We start from the raw sequence: 13,504 nt of genomic DNA, 5'->3' as shown, positions 1-13,504 counted from the left end.
TCAGGGCTCTGAGGATCTCAGAGTGCCCCCTTCCAACTTCCAGGTTCCAAAGTTTGTTAAGAGGTATTTTTCACAACAATCATTACAAATACTCAGAAGAACTGCATCTCCAAAAGAATACTAAGAGTATTTAAGAAAACACTAAGAGATTAAATAAGGGGAAAAAAACCAAACAAACAAGGCAAGACTGTGTAACTTCAGGCACTCAGCAAATTCTGGGGAAAAACAATGTTTGACAGAGGCTAGATTTTTAATTTCTCTAAAATACTTAGACACTTCTACCAAGGAACTCTGCCCCTAGTGCTATTAATAGGCGCACTTGAGAAGATGACTCAGAGAAGGAGGCAGAGGAAAGCCGTCCATGACACTATCCGAACAGTGACGGGCTTCCTCCCCAGGACGGAGCACAGAACGCTTTGGGTTATGCTGATCCCAGCGGCGCAGGGCGGGGCGCTCACAGCCTCTGCTCCACACCCCTCACTGCAGGCTGCATCTGCACTGAGCTGCCCAGGGGACAGGACTGTCAGTCTGTCTGTCTTTGTTCCCTGGAGGGCTCCCTCCTGCACCCTCTGTGACTCTCAGTTCAGTTGCTCAGAGCATACGGCTTTTTCGTCTGCAGACCCTCAGCACCCGGCACAGGGCCTGTACAAAGGGCAGTTAAGAACACTCCTGTGTGGTCTGAAACACGCCTTCCGCAGCTGCCAATGCTAGCCTGTTCTGCTCCCTGAGTTTGCAGATTCTCCCCCACGTGATACTGTGGAAAATTGCTGTTCTCGGGCAAAACACCTGGAGAGACATCAGGTCCTCCGCGCCCCGTCTCCTCTGAACAGACTGGGACAGGCACACGCCTCTCAGGTCCAGAGCTGCGGAACATGAGCTAACAAGGTGGGCCTCAGGTCCCGTTTAGCAGAGACAGTGCCTCCACAGATTTTTTATTGTCAGAACTACTCATCAAAAACAAAGGTTCCCAGAGCAAAGCAGCTTGGCCTCCTGATCTCCAGGAGCTGTGCCCCCTGCCCCTCACAAGGTGTCCATTAGCATTCAGCAACCAGAATCTCTGTTCCTTCTTCCAAAAGCATCTCCAAAACACACGGTGCAAACACAAACAATGCAATCACTTACAGAAAAGAGAGAGGAGTCCAGGGGGGAGCGAGGCAGCTACATGCTAAGCAGGGAGCCTGCTGCGTGCCGAATGCAGAACAGGTTCACGGAAAATGATTAATTGGAAATGAAAAAATTTCCTCTAATCTAACCACTGTCACACAGCCACGAAGGAAGCAAGGCTGCCCAGCGTCCTGGGGGCCTCCCAGCACGACAGCCTGAGTTCTCCTGGATGGACATTTTTAAAGAGAAAAAGGTCCCTGGAACATATCAATTCTAGGAGAAAGAAAAACAAAAACAAAAAACGAATGAACTGAACAGGATGCTAATAAGAGGCTGACTCTGGCCAATACACAGGAGCACTCCCTCCAGGCCAGGCTCCGCATTAAGAGGCGAGGGTTCCAGGGCAGAGGGATGCGGCCCCTGGCTTGACCATCTCGTCCTAGAGGGGAGCTGAACACGGGGCGAGGTCGTGCCAGGTGACGCCAGAGCAGCAGACCAGACACCAGGTGCCCCGCATCCAGTCCTCACTGGATGCCTGCGCGTAGGGCAGGACATGCGAGGCCTCTGGCCCTACCTGCCCGAACTTCTCCAACGGGGGACAGGGCGGCCATGGTTTCAGCCCCCTCTTTATCAGATGGACTCGGGGTGCCCTCACTGCAGGCTGCTGCGGCTCCATAAGCAAGTGTGTAAGGCTGGCAGTGTGATGCCCAGCGCCCGCCAGGTGTCACACACCCATCCCTTTCTGGTCCCCGTGTTCCCGAAGCCTGAGCGCAGAGGCTGGGCTCTCAGCCAGTGGCCTGAGTCTGACCACAGCTGCCCAGTTAAGCCCGACTGAGACAACCAGGGGTTTATTTCCACGCCGAGCACACATGCGCATCACGCCAGGCGGCGTGGGTATGTGTGTGTGCCCCTTCCCGCAAGGCACCAGTGTGGCGCTTAGGACATGATGGGGATTCTGGTAACACCTTCTGAAACGATGTGGAGAACAAAAGAACGCAGAGTCAACTGTCACGTTATACGTTCATATGGGACAAAAGCAGCCATCTTTTACAGACAGCAAAAATCAAAGATGAAGACAAAGAAGTGCGATCATTCCCCTTAGACACCGAGGACATACTTGGACCGCAGCCCCGTCCACATCTCAGCGCCCTTCCTGCAGCACTGCCCACCAATCCCTCTTTGACTCCAGGCTGTCCTGTGACTCGCTTGACTAATGCAATATGCAGAAGAGACACGGGCCACATCCAAGCAGAGAGCTCCCCAGCTGCCGTGTGGCCTGTCCCTTTCCCTATTTCTCTCCTCCAAACCAGCACATGGCTCACGAGTGAAAGCAAAATGGAGCAAAGCTAAACTGTGGTGCTCACAGAACCTGAACCAGGAACAAACCTTTCTGTTTACTAAACAACTAAGATTCAAGGTCTTTTGTTACTGCAGAGAAACAGCCTAAACTGAATGATACAGAAAGTGATCCAATTCAGTTCCTAGGCCCTAGGCGGGGAGCCAGCAGGGTGACAATGAGAACGTGACCCCCGCCCAGAGGTGGCTCCCAGGGCAGACAGACGTGCCAGGGAATAGGGCTGTCACAGCACGAGATGCAGAGGACACGTGGAGAAGCAGCAGGGGGGCAGGGAAGCCCGAAGCTCCCAGGATGAGGAGCAGATGCGCAGGCCGGGTCCAGAGGGGCCCTCCCAAACACAGCAGGGCGCCCCAAGCCCCCGCCAGGCCCTGTGCTGTTTCCCTCCAGCACTTCCTCTTTCTCTTTTTTTCCCTTCTTCTATAGAACATCAATTGGGAACTGGGTGATGAAAGAGGCAGAAAGGGGTGCTTTGTTTTTGGCTTTTAAAAATGCACGACAATTCTGGCAAAAATAAACACTCTTAACCGTATATGCTCATCAGTCATGCTTCTTGGTATCCACCCAAAGGAGCTGAAAACTTATGTCCACACAAAACCCTGCTCATGGACACTCAGTGCTAAAAAGAAATGAGCTATCAAGCCATGAAAACACGTAGAGGAAGAACCTTCAGCGCGTTGTCACTAAACAACAGAAGTCAGCTCAAAAAGGCGACATCCTGTATGCTCCCCACTCTGTGACCTTCTGGAAGAGGCAAAACTAAGGAGGCAGGAAGAGGACCACTGGTTACCAGGGGTCAGCGGGGAGGGAGGGATGAACAGGGGAGCCCAGGGGACTTTGCAGTGATGGATACACTTCCTTCTACCTTGGTCCACACCCACAGAACACACGGCAGCAAGCAGGAAACAAATAAAACAGCCCCCGGTGAGGAGCCGGTCTGGGGGGTGGGGGCACAGATGGCGTGCGCACGTGCTCTTCTCTTTACACTCAACTGAGAGACTCGCAGCCTTTGCCCCGTGACCCGACTCCCCCCAACCTCTCGGGTTCCCGTTGGCTGCTCTGACCCTCCTCTGGTGCCCCCTCTGCACTGGTCTAGCATTCAGCCTTGCCCTTGACCTATTTGATTGTCTAGTCACTGACTGGCCTTTCCCTCCCAACACCCTCTGGGTTCTCTGAGCCATTGTCCTGTAACACCTGCATCTCCAGTGCCTGGAGAGGACGGAAGCTCTCGACTCACAGGCAGAACCACCCATGGAGCCGGCAGAGGGCGCAGGGTCGGGGGTGCTCACGGCAGCAGGCCTCCTACGACCTGGTGCAAACCCTAGCTCAGACACCTGCCCACACCCAGACTCTCACCAGCCACCACCTCTTCCAGATACTTCCTAAAAGGTCAATCTGACACTCTCGTGCCTTGAACTCTCTTGTGACCATCCCTTCCCCTCCAAGGACAGACGTGGCTTTGACCGTGACTCGCACAGGAGGATTTTGAGCCAGCAGTAAAGCTGTCATTTGTCCTGCAGGTTAAAACTGGAAAGCCCAAATGACACAGACATCTTCAAATGTGTCCATCGTTAAAAATGTACTAAGACTCATTTCCTTCCACCCTGGCATCCAAGGTCCACTAAGTTCCGGCCCAGACGAGTCCACTCCCACCTCCCTCCGCACTTGGGCACAGGAAACACCCACCTCTCCCATCCTAAGCTCCAGTGAGCTGTTAATCGGATGGGAAAAATAAGCCTTGCCCTGGAAAAACACACACAGTGACCAGCTTCCGTTGGTTTTGGAGGGAGCAGCACAGAGTACAGCAAACACACACAGACGCTGCTCCGGCTGATCCGGACTCCCTCCACTCCCGTCAGCTCCCGTGGACATCCAGGACGCTGCCTCGCCCCTGGGGGCTGCAGCCTGGTCCTGCCAGACCCCAAGCCACTCAGGTCCACGGCCACGCCAGCTCCCAGAGGCGGCAGCAAGGCTTCCCCATCCCGCCGGGCCGCTGAGAGCCCCAAACGGCACCAGCGTTCCCCCGATGTGTCTGCCTGAGCAGCTGCTGAGCCTTAATTATCCGACGAGCGGGGTGACTTAGAGCACAGAGACACAGACACAGAAAACGCTGCACTTCTTCATCTGGTCACTTTCCAAACCCCAGACAGAAAATGCTTATGTGTTTCATCCTGAGCTTATGAAAAAGAGTCAGTGAGTTTTCTTAATGTTGACTGATCTGCTGGGGATGAAAAGGCATGCGTGTGGGGTGCAAGGTGAGATAAGAGGAAAAGATCTAATAATAATGGTTCCATCACAGAAAGCAGATAAGCCAGACACCAATGCCTTCTGATGGAGATTCTTTGCAAAAAAAAAAAAAAAATCACGCAATATGATGAAACCTCTAGAGCTTACTACCGATTCAATGAGGAATAAAGAAAAAGAAGTCAGTCACAGGAGCAAGATCACCACCACCAGAGGCACCCAAGCGGCCACGTCCCCACCTGGGGGCCCTGACGTGGCCCATGGACACTGAGAGAGAGAGGTGCACAGGGACCTACAGACTCAAAACGGACTGGACGCTAATGGACCTCGTGAATTCTGACTGCAGGTTTAAAAAGCAAATGACACCAAGGTCACTAGAAATGTACGCATTCGTATGAAGGAACTGTTTGTCTTTAAACATGGGGCGGCACTGCAGTTACGTTTTTTAAAAAAGGCTCCAAGGTTGACGATGTTCATTTTAAAACACGGTATGGCATTCAGTCCAGTTCAGTTGCGTCACTCAGTCGTGTCCGACTCTTTGCGACCCCATGAATCCCAGCACGCCAGGCCTCCCTGTCCATCACCATCTCAAGGAGTTCACCCAAACTCACGTCCATCGAGTCAGTGATGCCATCCAGCCATCTCATCCTCTGTCGTCCCCTTCTCCTCCTGCCCCCAATCCCGCCCAGCATCAGAGTCTTTTCCAATGAGTCAACTCCTCGCATGAGGTGGCCAAAGTACTGGAGTTTCAGCTTTAGCATCAGTCCTTCCAATGAACACCCAGGACTGATCTCCTTCAGAATGGACTGGTTGGATCTCCTTGCAGTCCAAGGGACTCTCAAGAGTCTTCTCCAACACCACAGTTCAAAAGCATCAATTCTTCGGCACTCAGCTTTCTTCACAGTCCAAGTCATTGCAGTTAGGGTTTTAAAAAGCGCTCCAGTGCTGACAATTAAAATGTTTACAGATGAAATAAGAGGTTGCCTTGAATCTGCTTCAAAATAACACAAGAACATGGGGAAGCTGATGAGGAAGAGACAGGGAAGACTGCCCATGAGTCCCTGGTGTAGAAGCAGGGTGAGAGGTCCTCTTATGGCCACCTTCTGCATATGTTCAAAGTGTCCAAAGTAAAGTTTCCCACTAAAAGAAAGAATAAGGACACGCCCCTTCCCTGCAGCTCCATCACTGAAGTGGCCCAGGGGACCCTGCTGGGCTTCTTCCGCCCCTTTGGCAGGAAAGCCGCTCTAGGACCCACGTGGTGTGCTGTCCAGACATGTGACGGGCTCATCTGTTCCCAGAGACACAGCGGTGGGGCCCCCAGGGAGGCGATGCCCAGACCAGCCGATGCCCGGCTGCTGAGCAGGCGGAGGTTCCCTGCAAGGGAGGGTGGGACGAGATGGGGGGTTGGGGAGGGAGCTGAGAAAACATCTGCCATGGTAAATAGATTTATGAGTAAATGAGGGTTGTCATGAAATTTAATTTTAATGGTTTGATAATTAAACAAAAACACAATAATTATCATATCTTAATTCTTCCAGTAAATTTGCTGCTGGGGACACTGTATTTTCTTAAGGAAGTTTACGATGTTTCAGTCAGAAAGCGTTCCATGGTTTCTGGCCATCTTTTGAAACTGGAGGCGGAGGGACGCCCAGGCCTGGGGATACAGCGTAAAGAGGAGTAGGTGACTCCCGAGGAGAGGTCAACTGGGAAGCTCTGGGCTCCAGCTGCCACCACCAGCATGGCCGTGACCGCGCTCACAGGAGGCAGAGACAAGCACAGTGCCTGAGCCCTGAGCGTGAGGACAGAAGGCAAGGGTGCCTGAGAAAATGGGATCCTCTTTCCAACACCCCTCAGGGAGAAGTGAACGTTACTACAGGCACCTACCTAGCTCCAAGTCCTGAGGACACTCTCAAGGTCATGACCGATCGCGTGGAGCCCCAGGAAATGTAATCGGTGCAGGCCAAGCATCACAAACCGTGTCAGGCGGAAGTGAGGTGAACAAATGGCCCTTAATTACAGAATTAATGTATCAACCAGGCCACAGAAGCAGAGATGAGTCACTGATTTCCAAAGGACCTTTCCCAGGAAGAGATGAGGAAGGTGAAAGGTACTTGCTCCATCCGTTTGCTGGAATGCTGTCTTTTAAATGACACGATGAAAAGAGATCTCTCTAAGAAATACAGGGATTAAGAGTGTTATTTCCAGTTTAGAAGCTCAAATATTCAGCCTATGAGGCAGTCCCTCATGCCCCTCACCGGACACTCAGGAAACGCTTGAATCCCTGAACACCCTGGAAGTCGGAGCCCAGATGGCCCCTCCCCGGCCCTCCTCCCCGCCTGGATGGGACAGTGGATTAGTGCGGCTCACGGCTTGCCTAAGGCTGCACAGAGAGAAGGAGGACACAGGGACAAAACCCGCTCCCTTACTCCTGCAGCCATCCTAGCGCTCGGCCGCGGGGTCAGGCAGACCTGAGTCCCCTCTGATCTGATTCAGCCTGCTTGTCTGTAACCCGTGGACAGACATTCTCGCGAGAGGGTACTAAGAGGACAGAGCACCGAAACTGCTCCAAACAGCCGGGGCTCGGACACTGCACTCCGCACTCCAGAGGACGCGTTACGCTTGTCCTGCACACACCTTCCTACCCAGAAGGGAGAGACCCAGGCACCCCCACACCCCAACTGGAGCTGGCCCCTCTCCTGTGCAATGCCCCAGGTGCCCCAGGATGCCAGGGCTCCACCAAGGGCAGCCTCACGGCTACGCGGCTTTCAGGGGCAGCTTCTTGCTGAAGGGGAGGCTGTGCCACGCTCAACGATCACACCAGAGTCTGAGGACCACTCACCACTGGGGGCCGGGTGGCCTGCCCTGCCCACCCCAGGGTGGCCGAGCCTGTCCAAGGGCAGCATGCGTCAGTGCCCGAGGACGCTGAGCTGTGCTGGAGCTGGCTCTGCACGACGCAGGAAGAGCCTGGCGAGGGTTGAGCTCAGGACTCCAGGGGATGGGGGGAGTATGGGGCTCTGAGGAGATACAGCCTGGAGGGACGAGGACCGCAGCTCAGTCTCAGGGTGTCCCACGGCTGCCAGGCAAGGTCCACCCACCACTGCTTCCTCCCCCAGACCAGCTCCATCAGACCAATGGCCCGGGACCCCTCCATGGAGACGGAGCACGTGTCAGAATCAGGCAAGGCTGGAGAGTTCTAGAGAGGGGGCACGGGGACTCCTGCGTCCCGCCAACACAGGACGCCCATGGGCTGGTGGGTCCGGGGCAAGCTGACTCCCCAGACAGACAGGGCATCGTGAGCTTGGTTGTACCCCACCCCCAAACAGCCCAGCTGCCCGAGACCCTCGCCAAGCTGTCATCATTCCCCGGCCAGGGAGGGTCCTGACTTACTCATCCCGATGCAGGCTCCACGGAGCATGTTCTGGAAGCACTGATATTTATTGAATGAATATTTTATGAATGAAGAAAGAATGTGTGAGTTAGGAGCATTGAGAAATGAGGACTTAAGCACAAAACTTAACAAGGAAGAAGCCGGAAGCACAAGAACGAACTGTGCTGGTTTGTGAATGGGCTCGTTAACAGTGCTGAGACTTCCGGCGCCGCCAGGCGTGAGTCAACCTTAGAACAGGCTAGGCGATCTGTACATTTTTTAAAAGCAGATCTTATTATTGGTGTCGTGAGACGACCTGAATGGTGCCCTCTGGGATCTCAGGTCGCATCTAAAGGTCTAGACGAGGCAGACGGTCTCCTGCCCCACTTGGAGACCAGCACGTGGCCCAGGCGGCTGCTGGTGGCCTTGACCCCAAGGATGGGGCAGCGCCCCAGGAAAGAGCTGTACTTACGCCCCAGAGCCAGAGCATTCACCGCCACAGCCTCCACACAGCAGCACCTGGTCCCCGCACGCAGCCACACGGCAAGAACCCCTGAGAACAGGAGCTGTCGGGCGGGGCGGGTCCTTCCTCCCGAGGGTTAGGCGGTAAAGCCCTCCCGACTACCAGCCCCGGACGGCGAACACGACTGGGCATTCCTGGTCATCAATGGGGGCATCAGACGGCCGCACCCTGGGAGCGACCTCGTGTGGATCAGCACGAGATGGTTGAACGGGCGCTCGTGGGAACCGGGCACAAGGCGCCGTCGGAGGGCGGGACCCGTCGGAGGGCGGGACCTCAGCTCCAAAGCATGACGCTGTCGAGAGCAACTAAAGGGCACACAGAAAGAGATACACGACGCGCAACCACTTACGTCATCAACAGACGCCTCTGAAAACAGTGCTTCCTGGGGCCGTAAATAAACAGGATGACGCGGTAGTGAAGGGCGGCGTGACGATGCCACGTCCTGGAGACACGGAGACCCCCACAGGAGGAAGAGGAAGGGAGGTGGGATGAGGAGCGTCAGGCTCCGCTGCTCGTTCGTTTGCTCGTTTCTTCCCAGTGTTTTCTTATGAGTTGAAAGAATTCCTCAGAGAACATTCTCCACCCATTGTATGACATATCCCGTAACTAACACTTCACTCTGATCAGCTCACCCCGTCCGCCTGCCCAGCCCTCTGCCGGGAATCTAACTTTTTAGGCATTCCCGAGACTAGCGCAGCTATCGCGAGACACCACCCAAGTCCTCCGAGCAGCAGAGTTCCACGCGTGCCGACAGTTTTCCTTTTGATACAAAACCAACTTAACGGTGGGATGCACAAATCTTAAGTGCACATTGGCTAAATCTTAACAATGGCAAAACACCTGTGTAAGCCACACCCAAATATCGAGTCACACAACACGACCATCACCCAGACTATGCCCTGCGCCCCTTCCTGGTCAAAGCCCACCCCGTCTTCTCCGGAAGCAACGCTCTGCTTTTACCGTCATCTCAGCAGAGTCTTGCTGGTCCCGGGGTCTCAGATGCCTGGACCCATGCTGGGTCAGGCACCTGCGCTCAGCATGAGCTTCCTGACCCCGACTGTGGTGCTGTGTCAGGAGTGCGCTGGTTTTGCCTGCTGAGTAATATTGCACCAGGGAAATGCCACCGTTGGGTAGTCCTGCTCCAAGGATATGGACACCCAAGCTCTTTCTAGCTTTTGGCTTGGGACATTCTTTACAGGTCTTTTGTAAACTTTTTTTTTTTTTTTTTTAACTTTTCTTGAACAACTAGCGTTGGGATAGCTAGGTGGAGTATGTGCACATTTACTTTTGTAAGAAACTGGCCTCCGTGGGCTAAGCTTGGGTGGCGGTGCCTCTCTCCCAAAGGCCTGAGCCTGGCCTGGCTGCTGCAGCATTAAGTCCTCCGAGGAGCTTCCCAGTGATGCTGATATACATCCCTGAGATCGACACCCAGTGCCCCCGATACAGCTCTCCTAAGGATTTGAAAGTGAAAGGTCTTGCCCAGAGTCTGGGTGTCCTTAGACATGGTGCTTGATGGACATCGGCCGGCTCTCTCTTGACCTTACGACCACTCCCGTCCTTTCCCTGAACCTGAATAAGGACCACAGTGTCTCTGAGAGGGGGACCAGACTGCCCAGCCCCAGGGTCTCAGGGGCCAGCCTGACTCTGCTCCCCCACGGGTGGTGACAGCAGGGCCGGGGGCCCGGGGGACACTTACCGCTGGCACTCGCCTGCGTGCAGGATGAGCTCCTCGTCGCTCCGGGCGCGGACGCTCAGCTCGTGCTCCGTGGCATTGAAGACGTCCAGGAGCAGGTGGCATTGCCGGGTGCTGCGGCGAGAGACAGAGCCCAGGTCAGCATCTTCTGACAAAGAGCACAGTGACTCTGCCTCCCCTCCCCAAAGATCTGACGGTTCTGGGGCACGTCAGAGGTGCGGTTTATCAAAACGTCGTGTCCCCCAGACACAAAGGCTTACAGAGAAGACTCATTCTGAACTGACTGTGAATTCTACACAGTGGGTCTGCACAGGAGGCCTCCTTGATCCTGGGGCACATGCTTATAACCCACCTGTGCCCTTTACACATCAGGTGACCTTGGGAAGGGACCTTGAGTTCTCCAAGCCTCACACATGACCACCAGGACGCCTGACCCAACGGGAAAGCACTCGGCATATGGTGGTGGTCAGTAAACGACCACAGCGTCATGGTCCGGGATTTCTGTGGGTGCCAGGTTGGGTACTGAGCAGGGGTACACAGAGAGCCATGTCCACAGAGAACCATGTCCACGCTGCACACACATTCACCAAGAGTCCTCACGGGGACCGTCCCTCAGTCCCTCCAGAACTGTGGATGACACCATGAGGTCACTCACCACCCACCTGAAACCTTCCTGCTTTCACTACTACAGATGGTAAAGCTGCAGAAACCAGGTGCCGACCACCCTAGGCCCCGAGGGGGGTGGCCACTGGATGAAGGTCCACCAAGTGATCGGCTTCTAGAGACTTCCCATCCCAAATAAGATGACGAGCCCTGGAAGGGGACGATGTCTCCCTTCCGTCTACTGACTCGCTTCCTTCCCACTCAGGGAGGAGCAGGACCCAGAAAGCTCAGGGCTTTCGGGGACGATGGGGACAATCACCATGGTATGGGGGGGTCGGGTGGGGCCTGGGGGTCTGGGAAATGACGGTACATGCTCACTACCTACATGCATAAAAGAGAAGTCCAGCCACGCACGCTGTGGTTTGTGTTGGCTTGCATTTGTCAGGGCCCCATTATGGTCAAATGCTTGCTTAAAACTAACACAGCATCTCAAATGCCAAGTGTCACAGCTGGCGTGTGACAGCTGATCGAGAAGCATCCGCTCATGGAATCCGGGACACCCAGGCCCGAGACAGGAGCAGATAGGGTAGCCAGCAACAGAGGCTGGGCCGTTCTCCCTCCTGGAGGAAAAGGGCAGCTGGATTTTCACAGAAGGAAAAAAAGAGAAGACTCGGAAAAGGATCTGTGTTCCGGGTCATTTTCAGCTGAGCCTTTCTTCAACATGTGACCTTCCAAAGGGCATCGGAACTCTCAGAGGTGCTTCTCCAAGTGTGGTGATGTAAGGTTTCGCTGGTGGTTAAGCGAAGGGGAGACAGGATGCACAGCCACAGGTGCCGGGCTGCCCGCACGTGGTTATTTCGTACAAGAGCCCGGGGAGGTCGTCCTCCCGAGACCCACTGAGGGGAGAGGGGAGGGCGGCTCAGGAGATGGCAAGAGATGCTGGCGGGTGGCTGAGACCGTCCACACCTGGAGCTGGAAATCCTGCAGAGCTCACAGCAGACCAAGACGCGTGTTCCTGTCCAGGCCGCGACCTCCGTCCTTCCCAGAGAAGGGAACTGAGGTGGCGAGGGCGCCGTGACTTGCCCAGCGGTTCACACACACACACACAGAGACTGGCATCACTCAAAGGTCACCTGGCACGGGTGAAACACCACATTTTCAAAACACACACCAACTGCGTGCAGCTACTCTCACGGGAAGAAGGGCAGCAGCGGCTGGATCATCCAGCCGTGCACCAGGAGATGTCACCCGACGTGGCTGCAGTTGGTTGTAGGTTCTGTGGGTGGGGATGTCCTCCCAGAGGTGCAGCACTTGGAAAAATGTTCATGAGCTCTGACAGCTGCCTACGAGAGGGCTCTTCACTCAGCCCACAGGAAAATTGCACTTTCGAGAATGAAGATCTATTCCACCCTTGTCATAACTTCATGAAATCTTTAATCACAGCAAAATCTTTCATCAGAAAGGGGAATTCATAAAACATTTATCAGAGGTGGAAAACTCAAGTGATTATTTTTCTTTTTAAGCAGAAAAGACAAGACTCAAATCTGTGTTGTTTTCACTTGTAGAATATAGTTGTTAGATATAACTGCACAGAAATGATGGATGTCAGAATATAACACTTTTTTTGGCCTCTGTTTTTTTCTGACTCAGTGTCTGATTGCGGGGGCGGCTTGATCCAGGGTTTCTGTTCCTCCTAACTGTTGGCAGTAAGAGATGTTGGTGGATCTTCGTTTTCTATCTTTTACTCATAAATTAATTCCCTTTCCCAAACTGCCACAGTGCTGTGTTCCACCACCATGTCACTTACTCCGTGTATCTTCCTGTATCACTGTGGATGATTCTCTTAAGCTTTAACCTGGGGCTTGAGTGTATAATTCACTGTTAACTCTTGTGTGCTTTTTGGTTTTATTTTTCCTTTGTTTGTTGGTTTGCTGTTCATTTTTCTGAATCCATCTTTCTGGAGTACAAGGAAGCCCAGGAAAGCTACCTGGAAGAACTGAGATCAGAGCAGAGCTTTAGATCCATCTGCCTGGTCAGGGCACGGGGAGAGGGGTTGGGCAGCAAAGGCCCAGCAGCTGAGAGGAAGCTGAAGTGCAGTCGAGGGCCGGATGAGGCTGCCAGGCAGAAAGAGCAGCACGGCCCACACAGCGAGCAACACGGGCGCGGCCACGTCTACAGACTGAGGATGCACCATTTCCACTGTCCACGAGAAGGACAGCTCTACTTTTTAATTCATATAAATACCTACTGAGTCCCTGTCCCGTGTCAGGTGCTATTCTAAGCACTTGGGATATGGAAATCAACAAGAGAAGCAGGGTCTCCGCTTTCACGGACCCCAAATTCTTATGAGGGGGAGTAAGCCGGGAAAGATAAGGGGAATTAAAAGTGAAAAAAAAAATTTAGTCATATTTCATAAAATAAGAAAAAATGGGTTCAAAAAGGTTGCTGAATACAGATTTAAGACATATATCCACACACAAAATCAATAATAGTATTCCTATATATCAACTAAAAACAATAATAGAATACATTTTTTAAAAAATATATCCACAATAGCAATGCACCTAGGGGTAACTCTAACAAAATGTATACAGGACATTAATGGAAAAAATTCTA

General features: G+C 53.5%; 1 protein-coding gene across 4 annotated transcripts in view; it reads right to left on the bottom strand.

Annotated features, from left to right (window-relative positions):
* TRAPPC9 (trafficking protein particle complex subunit 9) overlaps positions 1–13,504 on the bottom strand; it is a 388,615-nt gene that overhangs the window by 134,270 nt on the left and 240,841 nt on the right. For all 4 annotated transcript variants that reach the window (XM_070802397.1, XM_070802396.1, XM_070802398.1 and 1 more), the window contains one exon: positions 10,289–10,399. In XM_070802397.1, coding sequence (XP_070658498.1) covers positions 10,289–10,399 — 111 coding nt within the window. The remainder of the gene's footprint in view (positions 1–10,288; positions 10,400–13,504) is intronic.

This window comes from Bos indicus, chromosome 14 (assembly GCF_029378745.1).
Source record: "Bos indicus isolate NIAB-ARS_2022 breed Sahiwal x Tharparkar chromosome 14, NIAB-ARS_B.indTharparkar_mat_pri_1.0, whole genome shotgun sequence".
Classification (NCBI taxonomy): Eukaryota; Metazoa; Chordata; class Mammalia; order Artiodactyla; family Bovidae; genus Bos; species Bos indicus.
Note: the sequence above shows the minus strand (reverse complement) of the source record. Positions and strands in the feature narration are given on the sequence as shown.